This window comes from Mercenaria mercenaria, chromosome 4 (assembly GCF_021730395.1).
Source record: "Mercenaria mercenaria strain notata chromosome 4, MADL_Memer_1, whole genome shotgun sequence".
In the NCBI taxonomy this organism is placed as follows: Eukaryota; Metazoa; Mollusca; class Bivalvia; order Venerida; family Veneridae; genus Mercenaria; species Mercenaria mercenaria.
Genome location: NC_069364.1, coordinates 97,090,943 through 97,107,364, shown reverse-complemented (window position 1 = coordinate 97,107,364; position 16,422 = coordinate 97,090,943). Strand labels below are relative to the sequence as shown.

Genomic DNA, 16,422 nt, shown 5'->3' with positions numbered 1-16,422 from the left:
TTTACAAAAACAACTCGTATAGGCAATTTGTCTACAATTAATATGGTTCATGTTATCTTTTCCGGGTTTTGGTACAAGAATAACTACATTCTCTCTCCAGCGATCCGATAATAAGGAAGAATTTTAATGCTTCTTTAGCAAGTGTTATAAATTTTTTTTAATGAATATGGCCTGGACCAATTGCAGTATCATGTCATTTTTCAAGAGAGTCAAGTAAGCGAGCGAAAACGGTTAATTACAACTGTTATCATTACTAAAATTAAAAGCTTAAGGCATATTTTCTTTAGTTGATTAATATTTTGAACATTGTTGGAACGCTGATCATAACTGTTTGACGAAGAGCCCATATCGGTGAGGGGCAAGTGATTCTTAGTCAGCGATATTAATCCGTCGGACGCGGAGGTCCCGTATTTTCCCTGTACATGGATTCAGTATTGTTGTCTTAACAAAAGAAATCAGTTTAAAAAACTAAGTAAAGTTATAAGTCAATGTTGTTATTGGATATTCTGCATTTAATGCCTCTTAATTGTTTTTCATTCATTTAGTAAAACATGTAAAAAGTAAACATTTTGAAAAAATGCGAGCCCACAGACGAACCAAAATGAACGAATGGTTCTAAGGTTTAGTGATTAGATAGTAGCTGTTTATGATGAACAATTTCTTAATTGATAGATCAATGAGCATATGAGATAGAGCCAATATCTGGTTAACAAAATAAATGCCATCTTATGTACAGTCAATCTACCACGTCAATGAAAATGTTAAGGGTTTTTGAATAATTATGATAAAACATGTATTAAGCCTGACGGATGTAAGTCATATATGTTTCTCGCATTTATCAGTGGCATTTTATCATTGACTTTAAGTGCCAACAAGGATTACTAAATTATGTTTATGTTTTTTTCTTTTTCCTAATAACTTGTCTTTTAAACAAATATTAACTTTTAAGAGGTTTGCATTGTTTATTTATTGCAAAATATTAACAAATACACGGAACATATACAAACGATGCTTTTCAGAATTTAAGTATTACTTTCATTTTAGTTAAAGTGGTGTTTCAATAGAGTTTCTAAGTTATGATTTTTTTTAAATTTACAACTTTTGTGTTTAGTAAATGAAACCATCAATACATTTTAAGTTTGTATTAACAAGTCCTTGTTACTTCACCACCCTGGACGAAAAAGTGGAGCAGAACAGAACACTACACAACACAACTTAATTAACTCAAATCATATACATGAAATATGAGTATACAGTGAAAATAATGTTTCAAATAGTTTGTGACATGATATACTAGGTGTGTATAAAATATATTTTCAAGTACACTTTGTATGTAATTACAAAAGGTAAAAAGATGAAGGAATCAAAAAAGTAACTAGATGGAAAAAAGAAGGAAAAATGGAAAAGGGGGAGAAACCTTTATGTTATCGTTTATATCAATTCAAAGAAAATTTAAGCAGTTTTTTGTTTTATTACAATGTGATATACATACGTTTTAGACAATTCCTTAATGTGTAATGCATGACCAAGAGCAAAGTTTGTGCATATTCATAAATGATTTTTTTTTAAAAATATGTTTTAATTTTTATGCACCAAAGTATAATAGTTATTAACTCCCATGTAGTAAAATATGTTTCTTAATTTATTTTTGTCAGCTTTTCATTAATCATACATTTTTAACAGTGAAATTACAGATAAAAAATAGAACCTGCTTCTATTGCCAAGGTTAATCTGTAAGAGACACATGGGTAAAATTAAAAACGAAACGATGAAACCATTTAAATCATTGTAGGAACGACATTCCTCACATTTTATTGATACGTTTAGTTACAAACGTTATAAAACAATAGCCATTTTTTTTAATTCCCGGAAGAATGAACTTAATATGACATTAACAGAGCAAGTTTTCAAATGCATACTTTGCTTTTGCTTTTGCATTAGCTTTTGCTTTGTTTTGCTTTGCTCTGCTCTGCTCTGCTTTACTTTACTTTACTTTACAGCCGTCCTTAGTGACACATAAATATACTCTATACTGATGATATGTAACGAGAAACATTATATTGTTTAAGTTACTGGAAATAAAGAATATGTTCTGTTCTGTTCTGTTCTGTAAATTTCCGCAAAATTTAAAGTTTGCACACTTTCGCAAATTAACTCAAAATTATTTCATTTAAAGGCCCCAACCAGTAGTGCGCTAAATAGTAAGGACAAATGGTTATTTATACATGATGATAAATTACAATGTAATTATGTCATTTTGTACATTACCACGCATGCATTACACTAATGACAGGATAACACTTGATGCTTTATATTGCTGAAAGGAATAAAAATAGCTTGATCTCTGAGGAAGTGCTTGTCGTGGCAATATGTAAGCAATTTTAAAGATATTTGAAAAACAACATTTCAGTGAATGAAACATTTATTGAAATCGTTGATCTAACTGCTTCTTTAAGTTCATTTTCAAGACGGCAACCATATTTAGCGGTTGAATGATTTGCAAAGAATTTTTTTATCACAAGAGACCTCGATCGCCTATAGAGCTATAATAAAACTGTCATTCTTACACGACTTGATTCATTTTCTAATTCAACAAAGAAGGCTGAAAGTTGTGTGATATTTTATAACAATTCACTCTTCTGAGTTACAATTATTACGTCATAGCGGCGCGTTTGAAAAGAAACCAACAAAAAACAGGCAAATATTTGATGTACGTTGTCAAGGATATACTAAAAAATCCTTGGTAACGTGTTAGAATCGAAATAATATATAATTGTCGTTCAGAAGCGTATCAATATATAACTTGGGCTGCGCCCGCGTGATATAATTCCTTCGCATCTGTACTCCAAACAATGATTTTATTCAACGACAAATCATTGGATGAGATATATTATTTCGTAACTAGAATTTATGTATCATACAGTAACATGGCAACGGCAGTCGCTATGATTGTCTTTGTAACAGAGACATATTGCTTGACTCCTGCTGTCTGGTGTTCCAATATATAACTGTCAAGGCAGACGGAAATTGTGTCGTTCTTATCTCCTTTGTTTGGTACAAACCAAAGATCATGTACTTTAGAATGGTTCTTCAGGACTGCCTCATACTCCACCATGGAAAGTTGAATTTTAGGACATGTTGACCCCCGTTCCAGTTGAATAGGTCGGCATTCACGGAGTGAACCAAATGTATCTATTAATTCAAGGTGATCATTGATCACTAATGTTTTATTGTCCCAGAGCACATCAAAGTTAATCTCTTTTTTGTTCAAAACTAGTTTGATGTGTGTCCCATGTTTTTCAATGAAAGTTAGTTTTGACCAAAGATTTTCTGTCTTACATTTGTCTGTATGCTCAAGAGCATATCGTATATACATTTCTTGTAAAGCATGTATATTGTTGTCTTTCGCCAGATATGCACTGCGGAAACATGATTCACATTCTTTAAAGCCAAGCTTTCTTTGAACGTGGACAAGTTTATTCTTCAATTCATTCTTTACAGATTCTGAGTTATTTATACTTTGAAGCGGCACCAGTTTCACATTCAGTATGTAACATTGCTCAACGTTTAGAAAAGGTATACACTGGCCATTGACAGGCAAGGCAAACCTAGGGCAGTACAGGTCCTTACAACGGTCCTGAAAATATACATGGTACGCATTTATAAGACCGTTAAATATACATATTGGCAATACACGTATTAACATGTAATAAAAAATGCTTGGTATGCATTTGTTAGTTTGCTAAGATTTAAGATATGGAAAGTGCAAAGTATGGTGACCATTTTCGTGCTGTCGTTCAGTCATTCCCAACAAACTGCAAACCCGATTCTGCGCACTGATTCAAAGGTTATTTGCTGGCATGGCACGCCTAGGGCGGTGCAGGTACAAACATAAATAATGACAATACACGTATTATCATGTATTCTTGCACACCGGACTGGGGGTTCCTGTGATTTTGCCCATGCCGAAAAAAAAACTCATCTGGCATCCCCAATCTACAACCTGTGACACATTATTGTAATCAAAATGCACGGTTTACATATCTTAGTTTGCTAAGATTTAGGAAGGGAAAGGTGCTAACAATGAACACCATTTTCGTCCTTTCGTTCAGTCATTCCCGCCTGTTGAGAAAAAAACAAAGCATTGTTTGTTCAGAGTAAATATAAGAAATAATTAAAAGATTATTTAGTTAACCAGACTAATGTTCAAATATTCAAATTATACAGTACTATTTAAAGGCACTTAGAATAAAAATAAAAACACGCCAGCAAAACAACTTCCATAAAAACCGATGAACTTACTAAAAATGTATCCAATATTTGATCTGTCCTGCATTTATTTTCTTGAAGAGAAGCTGGCTCCGTCCACCGATTTAAATCAATAAGTGTGAACAAGGGTTCAGTAGGCAATCTTCCGTAATTTCCTGAACACCTTTGAGGGACACGACTTGCTTTCATGTTACATAGAAAACAATACAGATTGGCAAACACAGGGTTGCTGTCTGACTTGTCCATGTAGTAAACTGACTCTAAAGGAAGAAAATGTATTATATTATGATAAAATATTTAACAGTCAAGCAAGAAAATTCAAGCGCCTAAAACTGATATAATGTGTATGAGCGTGAAAAGTGATGATAACGCCTTATTTAAATCATAAATATGATGTTTCATGCGTCACGTTTACACTTTGAAACCTACACATCACGAATGTTTCAACAATAGTGTTTCAATAGAATGTCTTCTGGAGATGTTTAAATTCAGGTTTGAGACTATAAATGCCTATAAATGTGTAAACAACGAAATCTTACGAAAATATCAACTTTGTGCCACCGCATGATGTGTTTCATTTTTCAAGTGTGAATATTTTTATTTATGCCTTATAACTTTGCAAAGTCTATGTAATTTGAACATAACCGAAAAAGTTTAATATTAGAAAAAATTTAGTGAATATGAATACAAATTAATCAAAGATATGGCATGTTGATGAAAGTAATCGACTATAAGTATAAATAAGAATTATAAGATTTCAATAACAAATCAGTGAATATAAATAGACAATTGTTCCATATAAACTCACTTTCAATTGAATATAAATGTAATTATGTATGATATAAAACAAAATATATCCGGCATATCAATAAAAGTAATATAGTATTGAAAAACATCACACATCACACGGCATAAGGTATGGTTAATTGATAAAAGATGCAAGGCGTCTGCCAAATTATTTTGGTAACTTGTAATATTTTTTTATAAATTTCTTAGCTTTTAATCATGTTTTTTACTTTAAAAAATAAAGGTACTATCTCACACTATTCCAGGAAACTGCAATCATGTTTGCTAATGTAAGTAGAAATGATAAACATTACTGCTTAAATTTTGTGAAATAGATATAAACAAATCCCGAAAGAACGATCTACAGTCGGCAAACGTTAATGGAATATCCATATTCAAACTTATTAATAAGCAAAATTGCCTCCCGTTACATTAAACAAACAACATATTTGCTATGTTTTGGACGAAAAGTTGAGCGAAACATTTTAGAGTCAGTTTATTTACCCGGTGGATTTAGACAAAGGCTTTCCAGATTACTGTCGTAAATCTCCCACTCTCCAGTTTGGTTGCAATGGTTAATAACCAACGATTTGTCGAAACACATGACACTCCGTAAGTCTACGTCGCTTGGTTTTACGAAAGTTAAAGTGCAGTAGGAGAGTATATGTTCCGTAATGAAAGTTAAGTTGATATTTTGTTTTGATGTTATTGTACGGCAATTTGGACTTTTATGAGCCACTATTTCCCATGCTTTTGTTTTATTGTCACCATGGCAGAGTCCGCAAAATTTATTCTTATAAATGATTGATCTGTCTTCAGAAGAAACCAACGTGATTTCTTTTAACGACTTTGGTTTTCTGCCTTCACATTTTTCCTTTAGATTTAAGTCTATAAACTCGTCGGGACAGCGCGTTCTTGCAAAATAGAAAGGAGTGCTACGGTCTACTTGGATACTTTCTTGACTGTATGAAGCAGGTATGCATTGTTGAGTCATTACATGTTTATTATCGTCAAGCCGCTTCTTGTCCTTGCAACAAGTGTTCTTTTCTATACATATATCCGCACATTCACAAGGTCCGCAACAAGAGTCAGTTTTTAGTTTTACGTCTGTCCTGTTTCCCGCGCATTTTTGTTCAAATCCGCAATAGTGCACATCCATTGTAATGGTAGAGAAACATGTTGGCTTTAATAAAAGGAAATATACAATGAAGAACTGATTCTTGCTTATCAACCACATCTTTCCAGCCTTACGCTGATGCCTTGATGTTTTAAGAAACTGCACCGGAGATATCAGTCTTATATATACACTTTTGTGATGCTATGGTTAAGGCGTGTCTTTGCTGGCGGACGTTTTAGCCAATAAACGATAGTATAAAACCGTATCTTAATATCTATGTTTTACATTATCGTTAAGAAAAAAAAAATCTGGAAAGTAGATCCCTCGGAAGCACAGTGAACAAGGCAAATAGTGAAAATTGCAGACTCGGTTTGATTGAGTCTGTTCATGGGCAGTAATGGAAAAAGCAACACTGCCCACGCCCCCTAGCACCGGCTTAAGTAGTATTCAATCTTCAAATCTAAATGAGTTGAAATCAATGATCCTGAAGGACCAGAAAGTACAACAACACTGAGATGAAGTCGGGGCGACTTTTTACGGCCGCCACACAGCACTTAACACCCGCTGTTGTGAAGTAAATAAAATCTGGAAAGTAGATCCCTGGGAAGCACAGTGAACAAGGCAAATAGTGAAAATTGCAGACAAGAAAAGAATGTTCAAACATATTTCGCTTAATGAAAAGCGAAATATGTTTGAATATTCTGAATACGCCTTAACCATAGCATCACAAGTGTACATGTATATACGACTGATATCTTTGGATCAGTCACTTACAAAACATCAGCGTAAGACTGGAAAGATGTGGTTGATAAGCAATCACCAGTTAATCATTTAGACACAAATCATTACTGAAAATAAGATACATTAGTGAAAAGTCTGAATGAATATGAAAAGTGATATTTCATAGATAACTAACTTTGTTATATCACTTCATTTAGGTCAGCTTACTGATTAGTTGAATGGCAATGGTAAATCTTCCTTGCTTGATACAAAATCATTTGAGCTGTGCCATGAGAAACCCAACATAATGGGTTTTGACCAGCATGGATCCAGACCAGCGCAGGATCCATGTTGTTCGCTTTTAAAGTCTGCTGCAAATAGAGAAACCATTAGCGAACAGCATGGATCCTGACCAGACTGCGCGGATGCGCAGGCTGGTCTGGATCCATGCTGGTCGCAAACCCACTATGTTGGTTTTCTCATGGCACGGCTCATTTATCAAATTTTCCTTTTATGTTTCACGGTTAGAATCTGCACCAAAGTCTACGGAGTTTCTGTTTCTCCCATGTTTAGTGAGGTTTAATACAGAAAGTTTAGCCTTATTATTCCCCAATTTACAAAGAATTTTTTTGCAAATGCTATTCATGTTTTTGCCAGAAAGCACAAAAACAAATGTCATTACACGGAATTAAATACACACGCACAATAAAACACAAATGTTATTTCTAAACTTGCTGAAACAATTATACTCAAATTTCTAATTCTTTGCATCTTTCCAATGTTCTGTTTGACCATCTAGTGTATTTTATTTTCAATAATAGAAGTATATGATTTCAAGGGTACATTACAAAACAAAAATTTTGTCATTAGTAACAAACTGTAGTGAACAATTTGAAAGATGAACCACGTAATTATATGTGTCCGTTTCATCTATAGATATATCACGAAGATAACATTTAAAGAAACATATTTATACAACTTTTTAACACTTTAATTAATTAACTACAAGACATTATAATATACGCCAGAAGTGCTTCAATTAAAGCCCTACTATTCTTTTTATCTGTTTTTTCCCGTGCTTAGAAATATTAGAAATATAAGTGATCAGAATCAAATTTCGAATTATTACTGATTGGATTTAACTTGACAAGGAAAGGATTTGGACTTTTCTTGCATATTAGATTGAACTTTTGCGGCCAGTTAAGCATTTCAAATCTATTTTAATTGTTACTTTTCATAATAAACTTTGTCATTGTTAATTCTTGTTGATGTGCTTTTCTGTTACCCTTAGCATATTAAGTCACAAGCAATTGTTATATTTCGACGTAACAAGGCTTGTACAAATAATTTTTACGTTGAAATGTCGCTTTCAGTGTCTGGCCTGCTTACAGTTTGTCCATTTCTTTTAAAACACAACAGTAGAATTTTGTAGCACATAGAGTTAATTACTGTTCGGATTGCATCTCACAGGTTATAATGTACCCGGCCAGTGATGCAAAATTTGTTTATATTTAAAGCACTAAAATGCAAAGTTACTTAGATGGTTTGAATGTTAGCTGTATTTTGTTTATATCTTTGTTAAACAAACATGAATCTAATATACATATATAATTACAAGACATTTTGCCAATATTTTAGCAGGAAAAAAAGAAAGAAAATGCTCATGAAAGTCTTAACAATTGGTAAAAAGAGGCGAAAAATATGAACATTTGCATAATTTAAACATATGTACGCTAGAATATTTGAACTTTGACAAATAAGAGTCAAAAGTTATAAACTAAAGATTATTGGGCTGTATATATTCAAGCTACTTCATGTAAAGCGTAAAGTTGCAGGACAAACTTTTCAAACTATATATAAATGGATTGGATTTTGTCACAATCACTGTTTTACATAGACGGAAAATGACAAAATTAAGATAAAGAAGGATTTTGATTTCTTAAACTTTTACACAGACTATTATCTTGGTTGTTAGTTAACATATGCAGAAGAAATATATTGTTTCATTTTTGTTATATATTTGAATTTCGAACACTTATTCTGACAGATTCCGGTTTGTTATTTTTTATTATTTTACAGAGGTATTATACGATTTTACTGAATCCTATTCAGGTTATGTATCAAGAGTCAAATAACTGGACCAATATAAACTGACGTACAATTCCCGGTAAAATTCAGCTTGAGAATGAGTTATTTCAGATTTACGGTCTCTTGTCAAATTGTCACTGAGATCAAACTGACAACATTTGGTTTGGTCCCACTGAGTTGGCTCAAATACTGATATGTTTTAGTTTAAACTAAACAGTAAACTTTCTTACAAACTATGGTTCTCAAAAACAGAGAAAATTGTTTTACACAGACAGGTCACTTTATGTAACTTGCATATTTATATTTTCTTTTGATTGGTAAAGATTTCAATATAAGGCTTCAATAACAAAGGTTTCAATAACAGAAGTTTTATTTTCCCATCAGTGTCACTTTTTGTTTACTTTTACCAATGATAACACAGAACATGTGATTTAATTTTATTCAAGATTTCCTGAAATATGATTTTTTAAAACTAAAGTGATAGCTCTCAGTCAATCTAAATTTCAACATGAATAAGATAACCTAACTAACAGGAAAGTTAATAATAACTTGTTCACTTGATTATTATTACCACAAATCGAAAGTCACAAAACACAACAAATGCTTCTGAGACTGACCACACAAAATAATATATTATGAGCAATTCAAGTAGTTCCATGCTGTATATCTTTTTAGGTGGACGGATAGCTCAGTGGTTTGCACACTGGCCTTCCAATCCTGAGGTCGGGGGTTCGAACCCCGGCAGCTACTCGGGAAGTTTCAGAAACGCTTTTCAGTGTTTCCCACCCAACTAGAGGTGTACTGGTCAGGAACCCAGGCAATCTTTGCGTGTATCAGTGCTATACACTGGGCACGTTAAAGAACCAGGCTGTCTATTAGCAACGAGCTAGGCTAAGTTAGCCGGACAAGCCTGTATCTGATTTCTGATCTCTCTGTTGTGGGGGCTTTGTCTCACTCTGTCCCTCTGGTCAGATCGCTCTGTGCCTGTACTAGCAGAGGATGAATTATGCGCCCTGTGTGGCTGCGTTTGAACTATGTAAAGCGCCTTTGAACGTGAAATTGATCATGCAAAGGGCGCTATGTAAATCTGGTATAATAATAATAATATCTATTTTACCATGAATTTGTTGAAAGATTGTCAAATTTACCTGTTTCAATAAATCTTTTTTTCAACCATTTTATAATCATGTTTTCTTTTAAAGGAAAAATATTTGAAAGAAACGACAGATCTTTATAAAGGCGTTGCTAATTACATAGAGGATATTTGTTTGTTTGCAGTGAGATATCGAAATATATCATCACCGATAAGGGAGACAATTCTGATATTTTCACTCAGGCTCCTGAGTGAAAATATTCAATTGTCTCCCTTATCGGTGATGATATATTTCGATATCTCACTGCAAACAAACAAATTTTCTTTTTATTTTATGCTAGTTTGTGAAGATCAACGAATTTTCTGTTTATTACGTGCATAAATGTTCATATAAATCCAATATTTCATGACGAAATTCGGATTTATTTAAGCTACCGTGTTACATATGATACAACCGCTAAATTACCATGGACACTTAGGCACATTAATATAGAATATTGGTGATTAGGTTCATTAAATCAACACGACGCCATTTTGTTTTTAAAAACAAAAACTGCATTTAATTTTGTGTAAAAATACACAATCCGCAGAGACATTGACAAATGCGCGTAGTTAAGTAGAAGCATATTTAAAACTTTTCGGGTCAATCCGTCAGTTCGTAGAAAACCGGAAGCTTGCTTTGTTTACCAAAACACACGCAGAAGGTCAGATTAAAAAACAACACGAAAAATCTAAACAACTGTTGAATATGCGTAAGTCCTTGGAAAATCAAGCTGCAGAATTAAATATCATCATAGATTAAATAGAAATAACTAGGAAATGTTGATCTAGGAGCTGCATAGCATAACAAAATGGATGGAAGTTTGAACACAACTGGCTGGGCTTGGAGTTGGAGTGGGAAAGTACTTCGACGAAAATGCTGGAATATTACGTAAGGTTGAGTTGATGTCTTGTGATAATTAACTAAGACAACAACCAGCTAAATGTGCTGTCGCCAGTAATATCTACCACACGATAGTGAACCAATGGAAAAAAGTAGAGGAAACACACATATATCTGTAGCTACATGAATGGCAAGGCCTAGCAACCAAGCTGACAAAGGTAACATTATTTCTTTTGCAAATATAATTATATAGCTAGCCTGTTCTATATAGGATTGTCAAGCAGTTCATGACTCGTGTATGGCTTGAGTATTAGTATAATCCAGTAATTTTAAAGGCAGCAAAGGGAGGTAATTAAAGAATATATTTCAAGGGAGATAATTTATCTGGAAAAAAAGAAGTTCGGCACTGTGAGTGATATCGATTTATATCTCACTGCTATTTTCCAATATTTCACCAATAAGCATAAAATAAATATTCAAACTTACTACGCGTTTTGCGTAACGTCACTCTGCTTTTTCATTCACTTTTGTATGGACTGTTACATTATGCATGCAAACAGATTTATTCTTAAACTGTGGAATAGTCTGTTTTAATCAGAAGTTCTTAATAAAGTTTTGTTAACAACTTTATATATGTAATATATATACAATATTATATATATAAGAATCTTAAATAGAAACATCGAAATAAATAGTGAAGATACTGAAGTTGCTTTAAAAAGTAATGGAGTTTTCCCATGCATAATCTATTTAAGAAATAATAAGTTCCCAAGTGTGGTTTATCGTAGAATAAACCGTGTTTTGAGTTCTTATGCGTAAGAATATATCACGAAGGCCGTAGGCCTGAGTAATATATTGTTTCGCATAAGAACGAAAAACTACGGTTATTCTACGATAAATCACACTTGGGAACTTGCTATTTTGATTCTAACACGACATACTAGTAACAACAGTGTTAGAAAAAATGGTAACTACTTTTTACGACAGTGCTACGCACCTGGATCGGATGACGTCATTGCACGCGAGTGGTTTATTGCAGAATAACCAGAGATAGATTTTGCTCTACATGTATGTAGGTTATTTGCTGGTCGTGTTAGAATGCTAGATATCCTTATATTATTTCGGTTTTTCCTTGTTCTATTTTAGACTACGCGACTCATAATAAAAGCCGTACCGCACGTATGTTTCTTCTACCTTTCTGTGCTAAGTATATGAATATGGTATGACGGTAGTAATGCGCCGGTATTCATCCGCGTCCCACTAGTATGTAGTACCTGACACTATATAGTTCATTTTTTTTTTGTGTGGGGTGGGGGGGGGGGGGGGTAAAAAGGCATTTTCATGCTAGGTATTGCTTTTATTTTCAATTTAATCAGTAATCATATCCTTATAGAGTATTTTAGAAGCGGTCAGATATATGGAAGTAGGTAATATGTAGTATGTTGCTTAATGACAGCTGAGGATGCTGGGAAAGTTTGCAGAAGAATACATTCTTTGCAATACTGATGTCATTCGAAGTTAGCCAGTGCACTTGCATAATGGTCTACGTATTGTTTTTTTCTGTGTTTTCCACAGCATTTGGATTATTTTATACAAGGAACATGGTGTGGCAACAAGTGAAAGAATGGAAAAGTAAAATAAAACACTGTAGTCTTTGCCAAGTTTATATGACTCAAAGAAGAAATGTGTTTAATACCGTCATACCTAAAAGTACTTCCGGGTCAGTATCTAGTTCACTATATTTTTTTGACTTCTGCATTAATTATGGAGTTAAATTAGTTTTATGAACAAACTAGAGAAAGAATAATGAAATAATGCGAAAAGTTTGGTGAAATTGGATGTCTGAGGTGGGAGGGACCCTCAGAGATAAAATATCTGTAAGATACAGAAAGCTTAGGGTGACATTTCCAGGATTTATATGCTTCAAAGTACTATTATATACACAGACTAATGTATCAGATTGACAGGAACTTTGAAGCATTACCTAGAAACATGTATGTGTCACATTTGTGTCACTTTTCATTGTGCTGTTACCCAAATCACCTAGTTTTAGAGCCATAGATTACTTTTCTATATATTTCTAAGCCCATTAACTTGATTGGTGACATTGTATGAAGAAAACAAGGCTTCTGCTATAGCAGATTTTCATTACATACTGTTGATATGTCAACTTGTTTGAATAAAGTACTTTTAAAGACATCTGTTACTCAAAAGGGAAAAAACTGATGACAATTTTGAAAGAAGCGACTTCATTGTAATGTTTTCATGAATATTTTTAGGTGTTACTGCCTAATATTGGCACTTCTGGAAATAGGCAAAAACATCACTCTTTATGGTACTCATTCTACTATTCCGCATTCCTCAAAACCAGTTTTATATTAAATTTTGACGCGTTTTTGAAATATCGCTAAAAATCTATGCATACTGTGTTGTGGAAAAAATAGCCGAAATGATGATGTTTGAAACCGGTTTGGGTAGCGGTACAGAAATGTTATTTGTGAAGTCCCCATTAAGCAGATTAGGCTGAAACTTCTCACATTTATTCATTATACATTGTCAAACCTAAAAATGGGCATATTTAGGAAATCTTGGTTAAAATTTTGTATAGGTATGACGGTAGTTTACAATAGTGATGTCATTCGAAGTTAGCCGGTGCTCTTGCATTATGGTCGACATATTGTTATTTCTGTGTTTTCGACAGCATTTGGATTATTTTATACAAGGAACATGGTGTGGCAACAAGTGAAAGAATGGAAAAGTAAAATATAAAACTGTAGTCTTTAACAATTTAATATGACTCAAAGAATAAATGTTTTAATACTGTCTTACCATATGGCCTAACTATAGTATCACTTGGCATGGCAACAGAGATCTAAATTAAAGCTAGTTTCTGTTTAAATTTCATTGTTGATGTATTTTTGACATTTTGGTAGAAAAAATTGGAGAGAAGGTTGTATTTGGTAAAGTGAAGCTCAATTGTAGTGCGAGTAGTACTTCCAGATCACAGCAGTGTGATTTTGATGCGATTTTACAGTAAGCAAATGTGAAAAGAGAAATCTTCTTAGAAGATACACGACCCCTACTTTTCTCTTCATTTTATATCAGTTTTATCATAACTCTTTAAAATGAGATAAGGATTTGTTCTCTCAAATGGGTCTAGCTATGTTTGGTAGCTCTTTAAAAAATGTCAGTTTTATATAGAATATATAGGGAAAACTATCTACCTGTTTGTGACCATATCGAACTTTCTGTACTAAACGCGTCTGCTGATAAGCCTTGTTTGATAAATCGATAATCTTATAACTTTGATCGTTATCTTCCGTATATGTACGTCCATCTCCGAAATTTAGCGGAGGGCCATAAACCGTGTTTCCAATAAGTTGCCTTAAGCTATATCTAATTAATGGCTCAATAACACTCTTGTTTTTACTATGAAATCCTAATTGTGGTAGGAAATCGTCGGTAAATATCTAGGCAAAAAGATCTATTATTATGTAACATTTGTTCAGTATTGATTTGGATGAGAATTTTGTGTTTAATTAATTCAATGCCAAAGCATATTAATTCTTTTAATATGTTTACTCCACAAAAAAATAATGATTGGGTCAACTTATAAATTACTGAAGTCACGTTATTGTTATTATTATTTTTTATTTTATTTTATCAATATTATTATTATTATTATTATTTGATATAACTAAAGTAACTAACGTCTCCTTTCTTTCAACGAAACATGTTACTGTGTAAAGTGTCATAAGGTTCGTGTCATAAAGGTGCAAAATACCCGCAGTCAGCCTCCGTTATTATAATTTATTACCCCCTAGTGGTTACATAAATGGTAATAAATTTTGAAAGTAACAAGCAAGTGATAACTAATAAAGTAACAGAGCGTACGCAAAAGTTGTATTTGATTTATTGTACCTGTTAAAAATATCTAAATATTTCAACGATTTTGACAAAATAATAAATTTAAAAGGAAATATTATTAATTTGTCAATTTCTAAAATCTTAATATTTGCTTACACGTTCAGATATATAGTCTTTTCTGAAATAAACATACTAACAGATCATTGTTTGAAAGGTGGATAATTTACACATCATCGTATAATACATCAGTATAATATATCAGATACATACACGCCCGATTCGGAAAGCAAGAATAGTTGATCTAAAATAAATAATTCAAATAAATGCATACTACAGAGATTTTGATTTTTTTATCTCTCTAGTAGTGATGATTCTAACTTACATGTGAACATTTTAAGATTCTTTCACTGGTTGTAGGTGCAGATGGGAACTTCCGGTCTCGAGGGTAACTGTTTAGGCGGTTACGAGGCTCCAGCCGAGTTACCGCCTAAACAGTTACCCTAGAGCCGGATATTCCCATCTGCACCTGTAAATAGTGACAGAATCTTTTTCTTGCATACCGATATCAAGAAATGATAATAAAAATAAAATCAATCGAACGGCTTTCTTTTTAGAACTATTTTTTATTGCAGCGTATTTAAACAAAGCTCGGGAAAGCAACGTCCGTAAACAGGAAAGATGTCCTGACGTTTTAAAGACAAATAACATGTTTAGTTCCGGTTTTGTTTTATCTGTTGCAGCGTTATGAACGTTATGAATTTTTGATAAAATAACGTGTTTTGAATCGAGAAACATACTATCAGGAACAAAGAGGAACTGTCAAGGTATTGGATTTTTATTCCGTTTTTTTTTAAATAAAATATAAATAACTACATAAATCTTCTACATATATGTAGTTCGTGATACGTCATTTAAAGCACGAGAGTCGTTTTGGTTGCCATGTTGCCATGACAATCAGCATTTTGCATGGAACAATTTTGATACAAGACCATCCAAGGAACATCCAAACTTCTACCATATAGTTTCAAAGGAGAAGATGTTTAAACAAAAATATTGACGTTGGAACGTTAACCTACAGTAATATCCATCCTGAAGCTAAAATAAGTCATAGAAAAATACGGTAATATAAGTCCTACAGCAGGGAAATTACTACTTCATGTTGAAGTGGAAAAAGTGTAATGGAGGCACGAACATACATATGGATGGACACCATGGGGTATGAAAATGCAAACACCCTCCGTAACATTGAAAGATTTGCATTCATAAACGTTTCGTGTATCAAAACTTTATTCCGCAATGCAAGAGTTGAAATTTGAAATTGATGGGAAAGTATACCCGTAATTTTAGTAACGATGACCTCGACTTAATCAAGTTACAAAATTAAAAAAAAGAAGAAGCCACCTTTACCCCGGGTTTAAATCTTATATATTTAGAGATAATGTAGGCAACACTGACCCGAAGCTCATCAGCTTAGCTCAATAGGGAGATCGCAGATCTACGGATCGTGGGGTCGTGAGTTCGATTCCTGACGAGGCGTATATTCCCCGTGACTGTTTAATAGTAGACATTGTGTCAGGAGTTATTTCGTTCTCCTTTGAA

The 16,422-nt window shown here is 33.2% G+C and overlaps 1 protein-coding gene across 1 annotated transcript; it reads right to left on the bottom strand.

The window, feature by feature from the left end:
* Window positions 1-2,404: 2,404 nt before the first annotated feature.
* On the bottom strand, window positions 2,405-6,308 carry LOC123553603 (uncharacterized). The gene is made up of 3 exons (XM_045343290.2): window positions 5,560-6,308; window positions 4,303-4,529; window positions 2,405-3,637 (listed from the first exon to the last, which is right to left on the bottom strand). Exons 1-3 carry the CDS (start codon window positions 6,290-6,292, stop codon window positions 2,909-2,911), a joined length of 1,689 nt encoding a protein of 562 aa, XP_045199225.2. The 5' UTR covers window positions 6,293-6,308; the 3' UTR covers window positions 2,405-2,908.
* Window positions 6,309-16,422: the final 10,114 nt, after the last annotated feature.